General features: G+C 39.0%; 2 protein-coding genes across 8 annotated transcripts in view; one reads left to right on the top strand and one right to left on the bottom strand.

Moving 5' to 3' along the window:
- CAMKMT (calmodulin-lysine N-methyltransferase) overlaps nt 1-4867 on the bottom strand; it is a 217507-nt gene extending 212640 nt beyond the window's left edge. Inside the window, exons 1-2 of the mRNA XM_017811780.1 lie at nt 4757-4867; nt 546-712 (exon numbers count right to left, since the gene is read on the bottom strand). Of these exons, the coding sequence (XP_017667269.1) occupies nt 546-712; nt 4757-4855 (266 nt within the window). The 5' untranslated portion in view covers nt 4856-4867. The remainder of the gene's footprint in view (nt 1-545; nt 713-4756) is intronic.
- Nucleotides 4868-5238: 371 nt separating this feature from the next.
- PREPL (prolyl endopeptidase-like) lies at nt 5239-23333 on the top strand. Of its 7 annotated transcripts, none has more exons than XM_017811655.1 (15): nt 5239-5338; nt 5825-6067; nt 8955-9152; nt 9666-9732; nt 10395-10598; nt 12600-12723; nt 14998-15214; nt 15794-15979; nt 17421-17624; nt 18352-18527; nt 19910-20126; nt 20317-20466; nt 21322-21448; nt 22338-22420; nt 23228-23333. In XM_017811655.1, the coding sequence occupies exons 2-15, from the start codon at nt 5849-5851 to the stop codon at nt 23306-23308; spliced, it is 2253 nt and encodes a 750-aa protein (XP_017667144.1). In that variant the 5' UTR covers nt 5239-5338; nt 5825-5848; the 3' UTR covers nt 23309-23333. The 7 variants fall into 7 exon arrangements, 6 of the variants coding, with proteins under 6 accessions (XP_017667144.1, XP_017667146.1, XP_017667147.1 ...); XM_017811654.1 differs by lacking the exon at nt 5239-5338 and adding an exon at nt 5477-5665; XM_017811653.1 differs by lacking the exon at nt 5239-5338 and adding an exon at nt 5477-5665 and having other exon boundaries at nt 5795-6067.
- The last annotated feature ends 968 nt before the right edge of the window (nt 23334-24301 follow it).

The raw sequence follows: 24301 nt of genomic DNA, 5'->3' as shown, positions 1-24301 counted from the left end.
TTCTTCATTAGCTATATATTATTTTGTTGGAAGGGGAAGTTTTTATTCTTTCATTTTGAAAATTGGCTTCCAAATTAACACTGAGTTTTACAAGGACTGTTAAGAAGAAAGCTCAATAAAATATAGATCATTACCAAAAAGATTTTAGGACTTTATGAATAACATCATATCATTAAAATTTTTATTAAGACTACACATAAATGTGCTCAAGTTTTTCTACATCCTATTTATATCTGAAGAATGTCAAAACAGAAAGCTATTAAAAATATAAAATAAATGCTCATATTTGCATTTTGGTTTATGTACAATCATTAGTATTTTCAGTAAAGTTCTGCCACTTCAGTGAAATGTACCAGAGGAAAAAAAAGAAAAAAAAAAAAATCAGACAAGCTGCTTACTATAACAAAAAACTAAAAATAACATCTAACAGTTTATTTGTAAACCATGTCCTAGTTATAAAAAACACTGGAAGAAGGACTAATGAGTTTTATATTTGAGGTCCATTCGAGATCTTAGAAAGTACTTAAAACTCTAACAATGCTTACCTTAAGGACACACTATACTCGGGATAAAACACGCTTTTATATTGAACCCAGGTCCCAGTTTCCTCTTCCATATTCTGGTCCTTTACTGAAAAGAGATTGAATGATGCAAACCTTCTTACAGATACTTGTTGGAGATGCACATCTTTCAAGTGCTTTTTCTTCAGAACCTTTGAAATGAGGAACAAGTTAAACGTTAAGAATAAAACTTCAAAGAAAAGAACAAACAGAGGCCTCTTTAAGTAAAGAGGCAAACCATAATGGCTCTGCTATCAGCTAGTAGTTACAAAAACCTACTCCAAGTCAAGCCTGAACAAAATAACAATGGTATTAATGGTAAGGGTCAAGGGAATGGGTTATGAATTATGTTTCAGTAACTCTAAAGCAAATGTACTGTGTTCAGAAGTACATAGTACATTTGCTTTTTTAACTCTTGCTCCAGCAGACCCATGCAAAAATTAGAGGGGCAAACCAAGTTCTCCCCATCCTCTCATTTCACAAAGTTTCACAGTCCAAGCAGTGCCCTCACCAAGAAATTTCTGTGCCACTCACTGTTCCTATAGAGGGAGGGGAAAAAAAAATGAAGCAAGAGAATCATCTCTAGAATCTAAATAGCTAAACCCAAAACATGATCCTCTGGTGTCTGAGTACTATGTGTTTCCCTGGCAGACCACCTCCCACCTTATAAGTTGTCTGCTGCACATTTGCCAAATTGCTGTCAAAGCTGCCCGAGTTGAGAAACTTGCCACCTGTACCAAGCCTCAAAGTTACAGACACCACAATGGTGTATTCCCCTACCAGGCCCCCATAAGGGGACTGATGCATGAGCCAGCCCTTATGTGAGCCCCAAAATACACTGACAGCACCAAGTTCAGTGCTAAGAGACAGAAGAATTCAAGGCAGTGGCAGAGACAGAACGTGGTCATTTGCATTTCATAAATGATTTCAACACTTGTTTGGGAAAATGAAAACATGGAATCTCTTCCTGCATAGTCTGCTGCACTCAGCCATCCTCAGGGAGCAAAGTATTAACCTGTGCAGGAAAACCTGGCATCCTGCCTGTTTGAGCTGTGTCATTGCACAGAACAGACAACACAGCCAGCACTTCCCTGCCAGACAAAAAGACTTATTCCTTGGGTCACTGATGTGGAAGGAGAGATATCCTGGATTTAACTTTTCTCCTAACATTGGACAGAATACATAAATAATTGCCATTGCATTTTTAAAATTAAGGTGCATATGCAGTCCACAGTGATGAAAAAAAAAAAACAACACCAAAATCAGAGCAGAAAATAAAGTCATAACTATAAATTGACAGAGGTACAAGAATAGCTCCATTGAGTAGGACAGCATCGCAATTTACAGATTTTTGCCAACTAGAGATAAATCAAATGAGAAACAGTTCTCAGAATTATGAAACTTGAAATGGAAGCTTTGCATACAGGATGTGTACAAAAAATAATGGGTCACTGATTCTTTTGCTGTATCCAACCTCTCTCAACATGCTTTAAATGAAAATGCACTCGCATTCAACAGCCTTACAATTTGGGGCCAAGACCTCTTATTTTTCAGGATACTTCGAAGTACTACATATATGAGGAGAACCACTGTGTTTGCTATGCTGCTAGGAACTAACAGCAGGTTTGAGGCATCAGGCTTACTGCTTTTGGATCCATTGGCAGGTCTCAGCATATGAAAGGCACAGGCATTTTCAACAAAGTACGAAAAACGGCTGTGTGCTGTCCACACTACTTTGTACTTCCATACCACATGAGAAAAATACATACATGAAGGAAATGGCAAAAACATCAAAACAGGAGAGCCAAATTAAAAGACCAGCAAAATTAAGACCTTCATGTAATAGCAGCAGGCCTGGAAACAAAATGGTCCATCTTGACAACTAAAGAAAACCATCAAGACCTAATTTTCAGAAAAGCGTGTTGTTTGGGGGCTGCTTTAAAGCAATGGCAAGCCAAACATACGTACAGGGAGTAACCTAATGCATGCCTATTTCTCTAACTTTGTTGCTAAAAACTACAGACTGGATAATGCCATCAGTTGCACACACTGGCAGAACTCAAAAAACAGCCTTAGAGAATTTACTCCTGTTATTTTCAAATGCATTTTCAAATGAATGGCTAACTTCCCTTAGCACTGATTGAATGCAAAAAATATTTTTCTTGATTCTGACAGGCTAAGTTTAAAAATGTTGCCAAACTTCAAACTCACTACATACATAAAACATTTTATTGATAAAGAACACATAGGTAATTATGCAAACCTCTGGTTCTTTATGCTAGCTTCATAGGATACCTCATAAAAGGGCTTTTTTCTTAATTAAATCAGCGAGCAGGCACTCAAGCATCCTTACCATAGTAAATCAATTTGTGTGTGCATTGAATGAAAGCAAATTCAATATACAAACACACCACAGAACTGATTTCACGTAAGCCACTATTATAAGCAGTATGAAATGTGTTTTTAAAAGCACTGTAAGAAACACTTTGACAGTGCTCCTTTAAAGATGGATATAAAGGGAGGTTGATACCTTCTTCCAAACCATTTGATACCTTCTTCCAATCCATAGGTAGATCTGAGCACTTCTGTAGTAAAGAGTGCAGAACTGATTTTTACTTCAGATGTACCAGTAAGATTAAATTGATCTTTGCTCATTGTACCATACAAAAATCAAAAGAAAAGCTAAAGAACATGGGAAAACCCAGGGAATCTGTAGAGGAAAAGGTCATAGATACATGTAGTTTGAGGAAGAAACAGAAGCCTTCTCCCCAAATACCTACGTGCACCCTTGCACAATCCCATTCTGTTGTTACGAAAAGCTCCGTGTGATTTTTAAGAGACAGGAATATGCCAAAGACAGTATATGTTGAAAACAAGTAATAGCTAGTATAGCCACAGAGGTCAGCTTACACAGCCTGCTAGAACAGAAACCTACGAAGACAAACCTAATATTCCTACCAGTAACTTTGATACTTCCTGCTTTAGAGTATAATAAAAAAGAAACTGGTCCTGTTGAACAGGATCGGCAAATCTACAAACCAAAACCACATATAAAATGCAATATTGATGCCCTCAGGCCTCTCACTCCGTTACCCAGCTGCAGCCAGGTGGCCCTTTCAACCCACCTTCTCAGGGAGAGCTGCCAATGGGCAGCTCCAGGTGTGCATTTGCAGAGAACCAAACATTTGAGTTAGGGCTGTAAATATCACATCCCATAACAATAACAACTAATTAAGCTGATCTGTTATTTTTAAGCCTTTACACATACGCTTATCTGCAGAGGAATCCTTTCCAACCTTGCATAGCTCCTAAAGGGTCTAAAACAGTATGGAAGGCTGGAGCTGAGAAGCTGCTGACACCACAGCACAGGTGTCACCACTTGCTCCTTCTTCCTCCTCATCTTCCTCCAGGCATGGCCCAGCCAACCTCAGCAAAGTGCAGTTTTCACTGCCAGGTGAGTGGGGTCTTGCCCCCGCTTCCCATGAAAGGCAATTTGGGGAACAGGGAGCAAAGAGCAGGAATGGGGTAAACCCCACAACAACCAGCCACAGCAGCATTGATGAAAAGTGTCAAACCATGGCCTGAAAATCCCAAGGTAGTGCCCTCAGGCTACAAGGTGCCAATGTGATGCTGGCCGTCCTCCCTTAACACTGGCCATGGACTGTTTGGGAATCTAAGGCACAATTTAGAATCACAGAATATCCTGAGCTGGAAGGGATCCATCTCTTGGTTCTGCGCAGGACTGACAAAGAATCCTGAAGGCGTCCAAATGCTTCTTGAACTCAGACAGGCTTGGTGTGTGACCACTTCCCTGGGGAGCCTATTCTAGAACCTTTTCCCAACCCAAACCTCCCGACTCAGCTCCATGCAGCTTCCTCGCGTCCTGTCACTGCTCACGAAAGAGACTGGTACCTGCCCCTCCACTTCCCCTCTCTTCACAGAGCCGTGGGTGCGTATATACACGTACATATTTTTATTATTACCACATTTTCCAGGCAGAGGGCTGCAAACCTCTTTGCAAACCCCACCGTACTGTTGCCGGGAATCCTCCTGACAGCGCTCCGCACCCCCGCCGCACCAGCGCCCCGCCAGGGCCACAGCCCGGCCCGCGGGACCAGAGCCCCTGCGCTCCCTCGGGCCGCGCCGCCGCCCCCCCGCCATGCCGGCAGCCCCTCCCGCCCGCGGGCTCCCCCTACCTGTCCGAGCAGCCGCCAGCGGGCTCGGGCCGCCCCCGCGCCGCTCGCCTCGCACCTGCCCGCGGCGGGGCTGCGCGGGGAGCCGGCAGCCTCGGCCATGCCACGGCGGGAGCGCCTAAAGCTGGCACGGCGGGAGGGAGCACTGGCCGGGCCGGCAGGGCCGCGCCACCGAGCATCCAGCGGCTGCGGGACCGGCCGGGCTAGCGATGGAGCAGGAGGAGGAGGGCGGCCATCTTTGTTAGGGGCAGCGGTGAGCCGGTCTCTAAGCGGCCGAGGAGTTCCGCGTTCTCCAGGCCCGGCACCGCGGGGACGGGAGCGCGCCTCAAGACAAGTCGTCTGTGGCCTCCGGGCACGGGACTGTGTGTGGCACGGCAGCCACCCGAGACAGCCGCGCCAGGGCCCGCGCCAGCCCGCCCGCCACGGCTCCGAGTCCCCGCGCTGACATCAGCGGCTGAGCCGCTGAAGCTCCCGGCCGCCATCTTGGTTGTGGGCAGCGCCAGCCGGGACGCTGCCGCCTGGCTGGCATCTTATCCCGGGCAGCCCCGGCGGAGCGGGAGCGGGAGGAGGAGCGGGAGCGCCACGGCGAGTCCTTGCGCGGGCCGCGGTTGGAGGGACAGCGCTGGAGTGAGCGGGGCCGCGCCGGCTGCTGCGGCTGCGGCCCCGGCCCCGGGGGGACACGTGGGGCCTGACCCCCGCAGGCGGGCTGAGCCTCTGCTGCCGAGAGACCCCCTGGAGAGAGAGCGTGGGTTTGGTGTTGGGTGATGGGGGAGCGGGGGGGTTCGACTTCTCCAAACTCTCCCAGAGTTTCGTTCTTCAGCGCTTGAAGGTGTGTAGTTGCACTTTTCATTCTCCTCCTAGTTTCGCTGGAGTTAAACTTGAGCCGCCAGGAACGTGCTGGTTAAACTGCAGGTACCAGTTGATAAGAAGCAGCCAAAGTTTTACTGTGTCTTTTCATATGATTTACCTAATGAATCAATATCATTTCTGTGAGAGAGGAAGTTCTACCTGCAGTTTATGTTACGTTTTTTTCACACACAGTGTAAATGATCTGCAATTCGGGATTTTCAGAAATTTCAGGTTGGCTATCAAGAAATGAAGGTTACGATGTCCTGTGTTGGACTGCGAAATCTTCTCCAAGGGCTGAGCTTCAGTGTCAAGTACTACTCTAGCATTAACCATCTTCAAACAACATGTCCTTGTAGTAAAATTAAAGCAAAAAAATGCCACATCCTGAACTGTTCAGAATGTACATGCACACACAGGACCGCACCATCTGGAAGCATCCTGCCGTGGAGATTCTTTTCCTGCAAGGTATGCTGTTTAAGTATAGACTCAATGTCAACAACCACCTTGGCATATCTGTTAAGGAAGCCAGCCATACTTTTCACATGTTGAGGAAACATAGTTGTCCTGGAGAATTTGGTGCAGAGGGATAAATACCAGGATATCAGTTACATTCAAAGACACGTACCGTTGTTAAACTTTCCTGCGCTGCTTTGATGTAAAGCTGCATTTTCATTGATCTTCCTGGCGTAGTGATTTTGAAAAATCTGGTATCTTCCAGGAATGTTCAGGTAAAGTGTCAGGAGAAAACTGCAGGGACAGCTAGTGTAGAGGCAAAATATCCAAACTGATCACACCATACTTAACCACCGTGAGCTGGTTCAAAAAAAACTTGTCATGCAGAGAGTCAGAAAACAATCTGAAATAATTTTAGGTCTTCTGTTCCAGTATTTTTAATACAGATTTTGCTAAATGTATAATAAAAGTTTACTGTAGTATAACAGCCTAGAAACTGATTTATATGCATAATGCAAATGCATAAGTACTGTTTTAAAAGATTTGTGTTTTGGTTTATTTGATCTTAAACATGTTTTCAGATGGATGGGTGGTTGTCCTAAAATTGCTTTTATTTGTCATCATAAACAGTTCCTAAGTCTGTGTCTTAAATGTAAACAAATGTTTCAAGAAGAATATAGGAAGTCTGGATGGATGAGAATGTGTGGTTCAGTTTATTCATTGGCACTTCACTAACACAGTTACAAATGCTGGTCTATGACACTGGTTTCAGGACACCAAACAGACGGTTTTCACCTGAAGGGAAGCTGTGCCTGTTTGCTTTGAAGCAAATGTTTGCTAACTGATTGTTACTGAGATCCTCTGCTATGTAGACGTTTCTGGATTACTGTTTTTTCCCCAGGCAGGGAGGTGTACAGTAACTCCTTAATATATCCCTACACTGTGACCACCAGCTGTGTGTAATATTTCCAGATAAATACAATGGGAATTGCTGAAAACAAAAGGAGAGCAATCATCAAAATATTCATAAAGAGTGGAACTTGCCAAAATAAGTTGTGGATGCTAAAATTTTACATAGAATCATCCGGGTTGGAAAAGACTTCTGAGATCATCAAGTCCAACCGTTGATCCAGCACTGCCATGGTTACTAGACCATGGCACTAAGTGTCACATCCAGTCTCATCTTAAAAATCTCCATGGATGGTGAATGCATCAGCTCCCTGGGCAGCCCATTCCAATGTCTGGTTACTCTCTCTGTAAAAAATTTCTTCCTAATATCCAACCTAAACCTCCCCTGGCACAGCTTAAGACCATGCCCTCTTGTCCTACTGCTGGTTGCCTGGGAGAAGAGACCAATCCCCAGCTGGTTACAACCTCCTTTCAGGGAGTTGTAGAGAGTGATGAGGTCTCCTCTGAGCCTCCTCTTCTCCAGGCTAAACAACCCCAGCTCCCTCAGCCTCTCCTCATAGGACTTGTGCTTGAGAAATAGGTATAAGGGGAGATCAAACATACACAAGAGAGAGTTTTTAAATATCCAGAAACCACGTTCAGCCCAGGAAATGCCTGAGCTAAAATTGTTGAAGGCTGGGGAAATACCTGTTGAGGAAAATAATCTGGCTTGTCCCATTCTTATGCTTTCCTAAGTATCTCGTTATGGCCACTCTGAGTTTTTTATTTGGTTACATTTAGTTTGAGGAATAGTGTTTTCTTAAAACAGTTTTTCCAGTGACTGGGAAGAAGGTGGTACAACTTGAGCATCCTGCAGTTTCTTTACCCTGACCAATTGCACAGTTGCTCCAGAGGTTCTCTAAGAGCTTTCACTATTTCTTTGCCTTGAGCTTCCAATTTGATGTACCAGGTGAGAGAGACCCATTGGTCTGAACCAATAACAGACACACTTAACACCTCAGTGATGTGCTTTATGTTCACAGGGAGTTTGGTAAATGGAGCAAATAGTTTCTTTTCCCTTCAAAGTCTACTTGTAGTGTTCAGGTTTTGATTCATGTGCATTTGTGAAGAAAAACTAGGAACAAACCAACAGTTCTTGATGCAAAGTGAGGATGGGGTATAAAGCATAGGCTGCTTTTTAGGCTTCGACACATTCATATCATACACTGAGTGTTAGAAAATGCTACTCTGTATGATCTGTGCATTGTTATGTAGTGTAATATATGTTGTTAAGCTTATTACTTGATCAAGTGAGATTTCACATCATGCAAGAGGAATTAGCATTGTTCTAGCAGTTTTAACACATTTTTAACATTTTTACAATAGAAGACAGCTTTGTTGGCAATGAGGTAGCATGGAAAACCAGTTCCTTAAACTTATTCCTGATAAAATCGTTGCAGATCCCATATAAGTTCACTGCTCCACTTCATTCTGCGCCTTATGAACATTTATATTAACACTTTTGAGAAAGTGGAGCAAGAACCTGAACAAGGACTCCCAGGTACTGGGACAGAGGTTTGAATGGTATTGTTGTCTAGGGAAGGAAATGAGAAATTACACTCTGAAGACAGGAAATTATGAAAGAACACCAGTGAAGAAGGAAAAATAATAGAATTCCATAAAAATTAACTAAAACCTAGTTCTAGAAAAAGAGCAAATATATTTACTCGTAATCAATTAAGAGCATATATTAATAGTACCCTAAATTTTGAAGAGAAGACTTCAATAAATGTGTCAAGTAAAGCACGTTTGACAATGCTTCTTAAAAGGATCAGGAAGAATTGCAATAAAAACATAACTCAACTGTGGTTTTTCTTTTTAATGGCACATACTGTTGTAATAATGCAAAGTTGGTTTGGGGTCTGTAGCTCAGGAAATACTGCCTCAGTATATTCATATTGGTCTACAGTGTGCTGGCTTGTAGCCATTGCTGTCTTTCTTTACTTATCAGGAAGGAACAAGAATCTCCTCCAAAAGGAAGCAAAATACATCCGTAGTAACATCAGAGCTTTTGCACAAGAATCTTCTGAAATCAGAGCAGGAAAACTGGAATGACATTTCACCAATATACAAACCCATGACAAAGAGAATCAAAGAAAAACTAGAAGAATTTCACAACAAGTACACATTCAATTCAGAAAGCCCAAGGGTAAGTGGCAAAAAATACATTTCCCATTGTTAACTGCAAATAAAAAGCAGTGAAGCCATTCCTTCTATAAAATGCTCGTTTATTGATTATTTTATGGTAGAAGTTTTAAATATTTTAATAATTGTGGGTAGTAGCAGCATGTGTTTAGAACAGCTTGTTCCTGTTATGATGGGGAATTTACCTTAATTTCTCCATAGGCAAAAGCAAGTAAAGATACAATAATCATCTGACTTTTGCATAAAGAATACAAGACATTGTAAGTTGCAAGAGAATTGCAGTGATCTGAGGCTTTTGTTAAATTTAAAGCAGGTCGAGGAAGCTTTAGTACCCTAACTTTGAAAGAACCTTTGTGATGCGTGCAATTCCTTATTCACTACCAAATATATGTGCTATATTCTGTCATTTGTATATGGTACAGTTCTGTGTTACAGAACAATGACTGAATACAGGGATTCTAAGGAAATAGTCTAACTATATGTTGGACTTGAAACATGCTTGTTTTGTATTGAACAGATGAGGTTTGGAGGGAATGTGTACTTTGAAGAGAACGGCTGCATATTTCTTTCAAAAGCAGATGATGGTAAGGGATTTATCTTCCTAATACAGTAGGATTCTTAAAAATGTTGTACATGTATCACTTAGTGTTCTTTTGTTACATTAAAGCTGAGTTTCTCTGTTTCTCAAAATAACCAAAAATACTTTTATACAATTCTTTAATGATTGATTAATAATTCTAGAATCTTGAATCTGAAAAGGGGAGGTGAAGACGGTTAGAGAATAGTATATATTGATACTAAGGCAAGTTGCTGGAGAGGAAAGAGAGAAGTCACTTCTTTTCATAGCGCTGATTAAACATTTTGAAAACAGAAAAAAGCATTCATGCTTTTGTATTTCTGAGGGGGTGGAAAAAAATTACTAATTGTATTTATTGAAAACAAGCACGCTTTTGCTATCTGAGCTGTAAAATTCAGTATGTTTACTAGAAGCCAGGATCTATACTTTTAAAATATTTTTAGTAATAACTACAGGACTTTTTTTTTTTCTGGAACTGTAGAATTTTTTGTTTAGTTTTATGAAGTGCATTTGTAAATATCTTGCAAGACAGATATGTGGTGTTGATAAATTCCAGTAGTATGCTTGTGAATATTGCAGGCAGATTTGTTAAATACAGGCATTAACTACGACCATTCATTTTGACAGTGTCTTGGTTACAGGATTTTTTGTCTTTTTTTTTTTATGTAGATGAAGGAAATGTTGACATTTTATTCAGTACCGATGATCTTGGCTTTTCTGATGCCTTTATTCAACGAATCAGAATTTCACCAGATCAGACATACATGGCCATCAGCTTAAAAAGTGAAAGTTCTGAAGAAGCCACCTGCGTTATTATGAAACTTGGTCATTTTCCTGTTGTGAAAAAAGTAATTCCAAGTGTATTTAGCTTTGGTAAGTTGCTTATAAATATCCTGTGGATCACACCAGCTTTTAACACAACATTTTTCTTAGTCTACAAATAATATTAAAATATTAAAAAAAAAAAGTAGGCAGCATTTAATCCTATAGCTGTTGAATTATTTCTTATTTATGATTTCTTTCACACTGCACAATTACAAGTTATCTGATGTGGGTGAGGGACTGCTTTCTTGATACAGGTTTTCCTTCATTGTAAAAGCAATCATTTATACATGTTAGAACAGTCATAGATATAATTTTTTCTATTGAATTCAATATGCTGCTTTAAAAATTTACTGACATAACTGTTTGTGATTTTTTTGAGAAATGTTCTAGTTGATAAACTATTACAGCTACAAGTGAAGTCATTCATAGCTGTAGACAATTGGCTTTGCTGAAAAAGTGTGAAAGTACCACCTACTGTTGGGTATCAGCTGGAATTTCAGCTGGAATCTCGGATGTGGATCACAGTTCAGAGTCGAATGAAATCAGCTGGTCTTTCAGAATAGATTACAGAGGTTTACACTGCTCTTAAAATAAGCAAAGGTAAACTGAAGCAAATGGGAAATCTTTCTTTTTTTAGAGTATGTTAAAGAATATAGCAGAAAGAGTATAATAGTATGTATACAGTGTTCCACATCTTGTATTTTGGATTATATTTTTGGATGTCATCAAATTTATATAGTACAGAAAGCAACTTGCCTGGGCAGGGCAAAAAACTAAAATCTAGGTAAAACTTCCTAGTTATAAAAATGAAGAGCAGCAAGAATTTAGTGTTGTGTTTGCACAACTGAAGATTAAAATGCCTGTTGAAAACTGAGCCTGCAAATTTGCCAGATACTTGATTGGAACATCTATCTAGGTCCAGAAGAATCTGGACCAACAGGTCCACAGTAGGTATGACAGATTATGGCAGATAATAAAAGTATGAAAGATGACTATCAGAATTGTAGAGATTACACTACTTTTGTAAATTTAGTCAGGTGTGAGTGAGGTACAGACGTATCATGAAGTACAGAGGTGTGTCAATCATGAGGAAGAGAATTAGGTCTTATGACCACTTGCAAAGTATGTGCTTGTACTGAGAGAGATGCAATAGCAGGGAGAGAAACAGAAGTTCTTGAAAATTTACATCTTGATTTCTTAAATGCTAGGCTATAGAAGAACTTGGATTTCCCTTCTAAAGCCTTGTCTTCATAGGGAACCCTCAGCTACCTGTGCACTTGGGAGCCACATTGCTTTTCAGATAGCAAATTGTTTGTGTTGCTTCAGTATGGTACTTCCTCAGGTTTTGTATTGAAAATTATTTATATTATATTATTTATATATAAAGTATTTACATATAAGGCAACATACAATAACTTTTTAAAGCATAAGTGTTAAACGTTATTCTGGTGGCTGTAGGAGCAACAGAGATAGTAGTAATGTGGCTGGATCAGTCAGATTACTGAACTTCAGAACAACAAGGTTCCTGTATGTTGGTGAACACATATACAGGCATAGAAAACTGGAGAATTTTTATCTCAGCAGTACCCACAGGGCACATGCATCATCTCTTTTCTCTGAATGGTTTGCGTGCAGTCACATGCAGCAGTGCAGAGCTTATGCTGTCTTTATTATCTCGCTGACTCCATGTAAACCTCTGTTTCTCTGTTCAGTTTTAAACAGCCACATATCTTCTATTTTCCTGTTACCTCCAGAACCCCCACAGGGTCAAGAGCTTCCTGTTACTGGGCCCCATAACATTGTCCTCTGCCTTTTTTTTTTTTTTTTAATATGTTATGAGATACTTGTTGTGTGGTGTTCAAAGAAAACATGGGAAAAAGCTTTTTGTAGCTTACCCCAGTCCCTGCAGGATGTAGAAATGCTGTCCTCAGTTCATGTCAGCTGCAACCCATCTTTTTCAGCATTGGGTCCAATGTCCATGATCTCCATTTTCTCTCAGTAATAGTATCCGCTGTTCCAAATTTGATATGCATTTGTCTTTTTTTCCAGAATGGGCTGCAAATGATGTTCTGTATTACACAACTCAGAAGAACCTTAAATGCCAGAATGTGTTTATGACCACTTTCACTTATCAGAAACATACTAAGTTAGTTTATACAGAACAAGATGCAAGGTAACACTTACCTAAAAATATAACAAGTCCTTTACATATTTTAGAGTGTTTTATATGTATAATATAACTGCTTCAGAAAGTGTTCCATATCATATTTCAAATGGTAAAATGCATTTTTAAGTTGTGTTCCACTGTCAGTAGTGCCTTATACAGTCTGTGAATGTGCTCTGTTCTCCTTTTGATATGTGATCAACAGAGATTTAAGGTTGCTCTGTTACCTCACGAGTTCAATTGAGTTTATAAATGTCAAGGTCACTCTCAGGTCAGGGTGTCCTTTAATGAATGTGTGACAGTTTCATACAGGGTAAATCAGACAGTAGATTTCATTTTGTTTTCTCTGCTATTGATGTCTGATACATCTTTAAAAAAAAAAAAAAACACACAGAAGTTCAGGCTAATCCTTGCTCTGGGTAATGGATGAGCAAAATCATTACAGCATTCCCAGAGATAGAACTATTGTTGACTGAATACCCTCTCAATAACCTTTCTTTAAGCAGCGGTTTAGGAAGACAAGAAGGCTCTTTGCTAAACTGAGTGCAGAACTAGTTTTTCAGCCATGCAGAGTGTGGTAGATTTATACAGCATTCTGTAAATGTTTGTGATTATCCTTAATTCAAGTTACATTTCAATAAAGAAATTTAAATTATACTTTCATATGGGAAAAAAAATCTGCAATTGAGATAGAGTAAATAAGATCCTTTTATTCCAGCTGCATTTGATGCATAGTTTTGGAAAATCAAGTTCCACTGACCTGACACTTCCCCACAGGGAAACCATTGGCATAATTCTGAAGGTCACAGTCATTACAGTAAATCTACTAGAAACTTACTCTAAAGGGTCATGTGCTATTGCAGCTCATAGCTGAACTTGCTTCTTCAGCAGAGATGGCAAGACATTCTTTTTTACTGCCACTGAGCAGTTCCATTCTACATCTCACCAGCTCTTCTATTGCAATCAAGTATTTTTTTTTAGAAGTGGAAAATTTCTTGACTTCCTTAAAAAATAAAAGCTACAAGGATTAAAAAAAATTGTCATATCAAGGTCAGAGGCCCTGGGGAGAAGTGTAACCTGCATTTCAGCTTGACCCTCTTAGATGTAAGGGTCAGCAGAGCTGAACTGTTGGAATCTCTACTGAATGCAGTGCCACATTCCTGCCAAATTCATGGGTATTAGAGAGGCAGGAAGCTGATTTCTTGTAGACTTTAGACCCCTCTCTGTGCCTGTTCTCCTAAAGATGTCAGAGAGTGCAATTAGAGGAAACAATAGTACCAAAAAAATTGGAGTTCTCCACCTGCAAATAATTAAAGGCACTGAAAATGCTATCTAAAGCATCCTTTCCTTCACCAGTCAATTTTGAATTCTAGAGATATCATTATTGCAGTCATGTATCTGATCTGTATGATGCCGATTACGGTACTCAACCCTGCAATTTCTTGATGAAATCTGGATCTTTGTGATCGACAGCTTTGCTTTTAGAGACATCAGTCTTAAAGATTCAAAATGCCAAAGAAACTGCACTGTCTCAAGATGTGACATTCCAGTTAATTAGGATGACTCACAGAAATTTGAATCTGAATTTCAGCCTGAACTTCTCTAATACTAGCATGCAACCAGTGGTTATCATTGTTTTCTATTTCTAAATTTTAGAGGCATTTAAAACCAGTAGATAATTCCTGGTTTCTTAGACATTTCCAAAACCAGTTCCTAGTTTCCAGCTTTATCACTGCAACACTGTCCATCTTGTCTCATTTTTTTTAAAAATAGTACTTTTTGTCTTATTTGCTTCCAAGTTAGGTCAGTAGAAAATAGACATTTTATCAATTTATCTTTATAACAGCTCTTTTGTTATTGCTGTTCCGACATGATGTCCTTTATTAATTTTAATTTAATTATCTATTACTATTTTTAAAAAATTAGGGTTACAAGCTCAATAAAAAGTTCTTCATTTTGTCTGAATTTTAAAGCCTATGTAGATCAATAAGCTTCCAGTCTATCACAGTGATGCAAAAACCTGAATTCAGTTGGGCAGCAGCTGAACTGCTTTCCTTTCAGATTTCGGGTTCTGCACACAAGATTGCAGGTTTTTGAATCCCAGGATAAGTGCAACAGAAGTGGTTTTGGGAGTCAAGTAGCCTGAAATTTCTCCAGCCTACTTACAGGCATTTTTTTTTTACCTTGCAGGTGGAAGGCCATGATTCTGAAACAACGTGCATTTTTAAAATACTAATCAAATTTAGGCTTTTTCTTTTTTTTTTTTCTAATTATTCCCTACAGATTCTTTGTAGACATTTATCTCACAAAAGACAGGCGTTTTCTCACTATCAACAGCAACAGCAAGACAACCTCAGAAGTTTGGCTGGTTGACTGCAGAAATCCTTTTGCATTGCCTGCACTTGTACAAGCACGAACAAAAGGAGTCATTTACCACATCGAGCATAGAAATGATGAGTTATATATTCTTACTACATATGGAGAACCTGCAGAATATAAGGTAATTTTAATTGATAATTAGAGTCACGGGATTCATTCAGATCCCTACTGCAGATTATATAGAAATAGTAAGGCTGAATTTTCATTTTGTGCTTCACAGCTTACCGAAATAATTTGAGAATTACACACAGAGCTACATGGATTGAAAAGAGTGATAGTGCGACAGGAAGTCTTGCCTGTAGCATGCCAGTTTGATTCTAACTCCTTTGACAGCATCAAGAAATGAGTATGCTTTAACAGTCATGACCCTTATACTGAAATTTAAGTTGGTGATCTCGGTCTGTATAATCAACTTACCTACCATTCTGCTGGCCATGCTGAAAGCACTTACTGCATTAAAATCTTCTATAGATTAACCTTTGAGACTTGATCTTCTCCAAATCTTACTGAATCGTTCTTCCATTTTGCCTAAGTAAAGGGAGTTTAAAAACCTCCAGTTTTAGTCAGGCAAACACCCCCGATACAAATGAGTATTTTTTTCAATAAAAATGCTCTAAGAGATCCCCTATATGCCTGTACCTCTAATTTGTAACTCTTATTATCTCTTAGTAATACAAAGTTGTTTATTTTATTTTTATAGTTGATGAAGGCACCAGTAGCTTCCAGTGGCAAGGAGAACTGGCAGTTAGTTTATGCACTGGAAAAGAAAACAAAGCTAGTAGACTTTGAGATGTTCAGTGATGACTGTATTATGTTCCTGAAGAAGGCTGGTCATCTTTACCTAAATGTGATTTCTTTTGTTTCACACTCAGTTCAGTCAATAAAGGTATGTTTTATTTGGCTTAAGCAGCATATTTTTCCAGCACTATTTAATTTTTTTAACATAGCGTTAAAATGAAAGCAAAGATAAATTCTAAAAGTAAAAGTGGTTTGAAAAGTATAATACAGCAAAGTTTGTTGTTATGAGTAATTGTGTTTACCTGTGGCTGTTCTTCAGGATTTCATGTGGTAGCTTACTGCACCAGAGTTAAAGAGCAGCTCTCTTATCAGTCAGTTCTTTCTTCACTATACTACAGTCAGCCTCTGTACAATACAGCTGATTTCTTTGATTCCCTAAACATTCTACTTAGTTTTACTGGACCTATTTTTGGTTACACACATTGGTGTAAGCAAGGAAATAAGCCTGCCCCTCCAACAGAAAAAAGATTAGAGGAATGTTCAGAAGACAAGTATGGACACCGTGCCATAATAAATGGGAAGAGTTGACATTACAGTACAATTGGTGCAAAGTATTTCTTCCCTTCTCAAGTTCTTGCTACATACTTGTGGATTAAAACCAAAGTGACTCAATTCAAACCCATGATTTCTGGAGACCATTCAGATGAAATAATTGATTTGTTTGTCTGAAAAATACAATCTGAACTACTTACAAGTTTATTGCAACAAGCTGCCAATGCCACATTCTATAAAACTGCAACAGAAAAAGGTTTTCAAGAAAGTACACTGTACGGTCTCCAGAATCTTCATTTTTTAAAATGATGTTAGTTTATTTATTCAGAAAGGGTCTGCAGTTACTCGGGAGAACTTGGACTTTTGCTGCCATTTCGGAAGTCTCTAGCAACTTAACCCGAGTAAGTAATGGTCTGGCAAAGGGTTTGGCTATGTCCCTGCTGCTCTCAAAGAATGAATCTTGATTTCTTTCATTCTTAGCAGAGTTAAAAACCTTAAATATAATAACAGTAAGTATCTGAGGGTGAATGTGCCAGGAAAAGGTTTTGTTCTTCACAATGGCTGGCACTAGGAACAAAGTTAAGAGGCAGGGGTTTTCAGTGGCTTAGCATTACTGAGCTAACTCACAGTAAAAGCATAACAGCTGACATGGACTTGGCTGCATAACATGTTGAAGTGGAACTGGAAATGCAATGAGAAATAGGATCTAAAAAATAAAAACTAATGAGGAATCATTTCAAATACTGATTCAGTTTAAAAAAAATAGAATCTGCATTAATGCCCATTTTAAACTGAATTTGAATTTGTTTTTCTTTTTTATTTCATTGTTGAACTTTATCCAATGGCCTCAGGGGAAAAGTTCACCAGTCTGTCGCTTTTTGACTCTTTCACTACTGAATTTAAAAGAAATACAGATTGTGCTACATACAAACTAAAGATAATAGTTAATATCCAAAGCCTTTTCCTCTGAAGGACACACTAAGCAAAATTTTCAGCAGCAGTGTAAGGGTCTCACTTGAAATGCCGTGTTTTCTCAGCTACCTACGTGGGCCTGTGAATTTGAATTGGAATCTCATCCTGAACATACCACCAGCACTTGCTATTTTCAGCTGTCCTCCCCAGTACACCCCCCTAAACGTTTTGCATATTCATTTAAAGAAAATAATCTCATTGAACAAGCTGTGCAAGAGGTACCAATTATTACGAATTGTCACACTACACGTTTACTAGCTAAAAGCAAGGTAAGATTTTTTTCAGTCCTTTCCCTTTCCTTTTATTCTTTGCTTCCTCCCCACCCATTTAAAGAAAGTGCATTTGGCAGGGAATAGAGATTAAAAAATGTAAAGAGCAGTTGGTGCTATAGTTACTAAACAGTGGGTGTTTTCTTCAGTGCTATAGAGAAGAACAAGAAAGAGTCGTGATTTTTTTTTCCATTAACCTGGGTATGCCAGAGGAGATAACAGCATACGATGAGTCAAGGATCTTAGTATAGTATAAGTTAGAATTGCTGGTTGATGTATGGTATTGTACTCTGCATGATAAATTAAAAAGATGCTCTGTTGAAAAGAGCTCCCCCCAACCAGCTGCACGGTGTAGATCAAGAAAGGAAAGTTTTAACAGCCTGAGTTTAAAAATTTGGAGATGTTAATAAAGAGTTTGTACTGTGGTAAGTGGTAAACTATTTTGTTAATAACATATATTCTTGGTGTTAAAGGGGGAAGGAAGACTCGGGTGCTTTGGTAGTTTAAAAACTCCTCAGGTGTTGCACTTAAATGAATTTATACTCTGCCCACACAGCAGAGGTTCAGTCTCGTGCTTTATTTTTCAAGAGTGCTTTGAATATTCTAAGTGAAAAAAAATTACTGTAATCAAAAAAACACATTTTAAAATAAATAATTGAAGTTTTCATTGCCATGTGTCATTGAGATTTCTGCAATGTCCCTTATTGTAAAAATACTCCTTTTCCAGGATGAAACTTTGGTGCCAATTACAGTTTTTCATAATAAGAATTCTGAAGAGCTACACAGGAAACCACTTCTAGTTCATGTATATGGAGCTTACGGCATAGATTTGAACATGAGCTTTAAAGAAGAGAAGCTGATGTTAATTGAAGAGGGTTGGATATTAGCATATTGCCATGTTAGGTAAGTCAAATATAAAATGGAATTAAGATTTTAATCTGCAGGATATACAGGTATTTCTTGATGTGCAACTGAAGATGTAGAGAAAATTTTTTCATGTAGCTATTTCTCTTTGTAGATTTTTTTAACATAAATTTACCTCAGGGAAAAAGAAGACGAGCACATATTGCATTTGGGTTTCTTAAATCTACAGGATGGCTGTATGTAACTTGCAATCTTTTGAAGTCTCATTACCTCTTGTCTCATCTTTGCTCAACAAAAACATTGATAACATGTTCAAATTGCAGCGACGTGTTACCTCCCTTTCTGAGGGCATTGTGTGCTAGTGATCAGTCTATGTCTTCTGAAAACCATTGGCCTTCTACAGCAATAACTAAGCATTTAACCCACATCTCTTGCTCTTTTATTGGCTAAATCCTCTGTCTCCAGTTTAGCTACAAATCTACCAGTTTTCTAAAACCAGCACGTACAATAGGCTTCACATTTTCACTGAGGTAAGTATGTAAGGAAGACAACAAAAGAGTCACTTTAGGGGAAGGAAATGAAGTGGGGGAAATGCATAATTGTTTGAAACACCAGGCCCAAAACAAATTCAGCATACAAATATATCTGCTCTACTCAAGTGACAAGCACTGTGCTATTCTTCCTTCTGCCCCACTAAGTATCTTAAGATGCAAGTCAGTCTTAGGTGAAGATGGGTTTTTCATCCAAAGATGGCAGACTAATCAGTTAATTAATTTTAAACTTGAAACCAGAAAAGGAAGCTTCAGGTGGCTTAGAACCAAATTGTGGTTGTGTAGAAATAAATATAAATTCATTCTGTAATCCTATAACATTTCAAGTAGTATTTGAAATTCAAAAACTAGGGGAAAAAAAACCCCAAACCCACCTTTCTAACAGTCTCAGAATTTAAGCTATGCAGAATTCAAATCCTGAGAGTCTGCTGTGGAGCTGAGAAATACTGTTTTACTGTTCTGAATAAATGCTAGTGTTAGTGATGTAGTATTGACAATGTTTTAGATGTTCTAATAGTTTCTTGTGTAGAAAGATAATATTATTGTCTGATTTTTTTATTGCCTACAAAGGACAGTGTCCTAAAGTGGTGCTTTCTCTGTGAGTTCCAGGACACGAGCACACAAGGGCATGGAGTGCCCTTAAGAGAGTTAGTATTTTCACCAATCATCATGCATGGATTTATTTTGTCTTCATGTTGTGTCTTTTAGCCATAACTGAGGGTAAAGATAAAAATAGAGAAAATAAGAGTTAATTAGGAAGGCAAACTATGGTTTTGCAACTCCGTGGCTGCTGCTGCTCTTTCATTATCTGAAGCTTTGCCGTGTAATATTTTCCAGAGAGACTCAAACTCGAATTTCTTTAAATTTCAGGGGTGGAGGAGAGCTAGGCCTTAGCTGGCACAAAGATGGATGTCAGCATAATAAACTCAAAGGTCTCCATGACCTTAAGGCTTGCATCATGCTGCTGCACGAACTGGGGTTTTCTCAGCCAAAACACACAGCACTGGCAGCTGCCAGTGCTGGAGGAGTTCTTGCAGGAGCCCTGTGCAACACTGATCCAGAACTGATCAGAGCCATGGTTTTACAGGTGAGGTGCTGCAGACCTTTTATGGATTATAACATTAAGCTGTATTTTCTGTTTCATTCTACCAGTTTCTGAATTAGAAACATTCCAATTCAAAATTCACTTTCTTCATTTGTTTGAGAACACATTGGCTCAGGCATTCAAGGTCCTCTGTCCTATTTGCCAACTTTTTTTTCTTTTCATGACTTCTAAGGCTCCTTTTGTAGATGTTCTAAATACAATGATGAAAACTCATCTCCCACTGACAATTGAGGAACAAGAAGAATGGGGAAATCCATTAGAAGATGAAAAATATATGAAGTATATCAAAAGCTATTGTCCATACCAGAATATTAAGCCACAGGTAAAACTATGCTTTCTGTGTGGAATACTACAGTAATAAAGTGTAGTGATTTACAACTTTTTGCAGAAAACAAAAAGTGGATAACAAATTAAAAAAAAACCTCCAATATGAATTATTTCTGTAATAATCTTAGCAATATTTGGAGTCACAAGTGACTACTGAGATTAACCAAATGCCTTCTCCTAAATAATCAGTATATTTCAAAACTTGCTTTTTAGGACTCCCAGGAAGTAACAGATTGCTCTATGGTATAACAAACCTCAACATGCAAAATATCTTCTCCTTTTGTGGGGGCTTTCTGTTGTTCTACTGGGTTTTGCAGACTTTGTCAGAGAAGGAAGGCAGTATTTTCAACTGATTTAATACCTTCTAAGAGGCAAACACCGAAATGGAAAAGGAGCTATAGCTTTGACATTGTCATCTCAGGGGAAATCTTTCTTTATTTGAAATAATGTGTTAGCTGTGTTACATAGCTTGATTAAGTAAAATCTTACTATTTAAAAAACCAACTTTTTCTCTGCAGAAAGATAGCAAAAATAAAGCTCAGCTATTGTTCTGAGGTGAACCATTCCATGACTACTACTCCGGTTTTTTTTTGCAATTATCAGATTTATACCAGTGGGAGGAGGATGTTTTTGATGACCTTTTGCAAGTAGATAATCCCCTACTACGAAATAATTTTTCAGACCAAAATGTTTTTTTGCAGTTAGTGATAAAAGTGAGGTTTTTTAAGTAATTATGTAATACATGTTTTTAGATAAATCCTAACACGTTGTACAGTAAGAAAAAAAATGTGTTACTCTGCGAGAAAAACCAGTTGTCAAGTATTTAACTGGTTTTGGTTTTTAACCTCAGCATTATCCTTCAGTTTTTATCACGGCATATGAAAATGATCAACGGATACCACTGACAGGAGTCTTACGATATGTTCAGAAACTTAGGAAGGCTGCACTAGATCATGCCAGCAGAACAAGTAAGAAAGGTAAGGATAAGGATATTACAGGTAAACCGAGTTGGTTAAACCAAATATTAATAGTCATGTAATTGAACACCATAGAGATTGACACCTCCTTAAATTAATTCATTTGTACAACACAATCCCATATTTTTAGCTCCACAACAGGCTCTGAGATGCAAAAAAATAAAGACTGGCTCGCTCTTTCTTAGGCCTCAACGTACGGCAACTGTTGGGCAGTGCAAGGTGAACCCATACCATCAGTCCAGCTACCCACAGGCCCAGAGTGCAGTTCTCAGCAATGCTTGGATAAAATCTTACTTTTGCTGCTCTACAAAAAACGACTTTTCTCACTTTGATAAAGCTGCAGGTCTTAGTCCAAGGCAGAATGACAGCAAGGCCAAGGCACAGGTGCTTTTATACCTGAAACTTAACACTTAGCTTTGGGACACTTTCCAGCGAAAGGTACATTCAAGCCTTACCATTTTCTGGTACTGTCTCATCTGGGGAGAGGTTTTTACCATCAGGATCAAAAGAGATCTTGAATAACCTTTTCTAATTTTCATTATGCCCTGTATCTGCAAGCAGCACAACTGTGATGGTTGAGAAATTAGAGCAGATGCTGCGGTTGCTGTTGCGGTCTCTGCTCAGAAGTCAAAAACCACATCTTTCCAAAAAGACTCAAAGAGAACAAACACACTAAATAGATAAATATTTCTCAAATATGCAATTAATAGAAATACAAATAATTCATTCAGAAAGCCCCTATATGATCCTTTTTTATTATTTTTTAAGGAATAATAGAAATTCTGTCAGGACCGAAGGCAGAATTATCTATACCTAAACAACTCACATCCCCACTTACCTTTTTCCTTGTTCATTCAGTGTAAAGTGATCACTAGCTTCATTGTTCCAGGAAACTGGATTCCTAATATCATCTTAGATGTCCAGGCAAATGGCAGCCATTGTGATTCATCTTGGGAGCACTCAGTGAGTGAGGTATGTTCCCTTTATTGAACATGTCCATGACGTGTTGGAGGGAGGTGTCCCCTCAACTGATACTTCAGTTTCAGTAGCTGTGCAGTCACTGAATGTATGTTTAAAGTATAAAAAAGAAAAACTGCAAGAGCAACTGCTGGTCTTATATATCTATAACACAGCAATTTATATACATAATTATATATATTTATCAATATATATACTTGTATAGATAGAAAAGAGACAGTGACAGGGCCAGATTATTGAAACAGCCTCAAAACAGTTTTCAGTTCCCACTGTAATGTGTTGAGAGCATTGAATGAAAGGTTCCAAGTTGGGCAAAACATTATTCCAGCAGGAAAAGTCTTGCAGAGTAATACTTGTAGAGTATTAAGTGCTTAAAATTGTCATACTATTTACTTCCATCTTCTTCATGTGTAAGACATATGATGGGTTTGATCTTTACATTTTGAAATGCATGATCTGTACTATCAAAGCTTTTACAATTAGCTTTCGAGATTTTGCACTTTATACAAGCGTGCCTGTTAAAAGCAACACAGTATATTGTTATCAGTGTCTCAGACTATCACAGTTGGATCCAAATTTTATTACTGTTATTTTGAACAAATCCTAGCAAATGTTAATTTGGTGGTTGTGGCAGTAACTCCCAAAATGAATTCCTTCAGGAAGAGCTTCATTCTGTTTTAGGGCAAGATATTTCTTAGCATTAGTCTAGGAAAGGAAGAAGATTAGGATAGCTGCACAAGAGCCTGAAGGTTTATAGTGCAAAGAACTTTACTTTGTAATAAAATATTTTCATTATTTTAGGTCGCAAGACACCTTGCTTTTCTGAATAAAGAACTTGAGGAAGTATGCCATCTCCAACATCATAGCAAATCCTGCAGATAGCTAATAAACACAATGACCACCTGAAGAACTTTGGATCGGATTTTTATTTATATGGAAAGCAAACACCTTCTCCAGAGGATCTTTGCTCCTGGATCCCTGCTTTATGGGCATAAGTGCACAAAACTGGGTGTGGCATTGGCTTATAAACATACAGACCAAGAACTGAATTTCTCTGCTGCCTGGTAGTACAGAAGTAGCTGCCAGCATAAATCAGTTTGTTCAGTAAGTTCTGTTCACACAAGCCAGCAGTGCAGCGCTACAGGAGCAGAGCTGAGCGCAGCGACTGGCACATAAAGCCTCACGTGAGTAGCACATGCACTTTGTACAGGGAGCCTCTCCATCCTAAGCCATCTCTTGTAAGACCACCTTTTACACAAGGCAGTAAAACTCCTAAGTAGTATTTGATGAAAAAGTCTCACTACTTCTAAAACTAATTCCCATATGTAGGTGATGATGACTGTTGCCCTTCCTATCTACACAGCAGTCATAGTGTACTGATCACATGGTGGGATCGATCAAACTGCAAAGAAATGGACTCTCAAAAACAGCAACTTTAGCAGAACTCTTTGATCTGAGTAGATTAAAAATACTGCAGTTACCTTAACTAGCATGGTAATCTTAAAAGGGAGGTGCCAAAGTGCCTCTGGAAGACAAGATGAATGCCCCAGAGGATAATGCCAGAGTCTCTCCAGAGGATAAAACAAAAAGAATGCCCCCACTGAAGCAGCCCAATTCACAGCTTAGCTGCCCTCTAAGCAAGGCACAAACCAGCTGTGCATTGCTTGTTAAAATACATGCTTGGTGCACACCTAGGGCCAGCAGCAAGTGGAAGATACACTGTGGCCATACTGCCCTCAAACCAAAACAAAGTTCCCCCCTGTGCCCACAGCAGACTGCACCAAGTCAAATGCTGACTTTTCCTTTGGGCCACATCAGCCACTTGTAGGTGCAGCAAATGCAAATCAAAGCACAAGTGTGACAATCGGCTTCAGC

Source organism: Lepidothrix coronata, unplaced genomic scaffold, assembly GCF_001604755.1.
Source record: "Lepidothrix coronata isolate B3197 unplaced genomic scaffold, Lepidothrix_coronata-1.0 Scaffold33, whole genome shotgun sequence".
Taxonomy (NCBI): Eukaryota; Metazoa; Chordata; class Aves; order Passeriformes; family Pipridae; genus Lepidothrix; species Lepidothrix coronata.
The sequence above is the reverse complement of the archived record's forward strand: the minus strand, read 5'-3'. Positions and strand labels throughout refer to the sequence as shown.

What these genes read in the sequence shown, in the direction of transcription:
- PREPL (XM_017811655.1), top strand. Translation starts at nt 5,849, where the DNA reads ATGAAGGTTACGATGTCCTGTGTTGGACTGCGAAATCTTCTCCAAGGG. An exon ending in TCTTTCAAAAGCAGATGATG is followed by an intron (nt 9,733 to 10,394) that starts GTAAGGGATTTA and finishes TTTTTTATGTAG; the next exon opens with ATGAAGGAAATGTTGACATT. An exon ending in TATACAGAACAAGATGCAAG is followed by an intron (nt 12,724 to 14,997) that starts GTAACACTTACC and finishes TATTCCCTACAG; the next exon opens with ATTCTTTGTAGACATTTATC.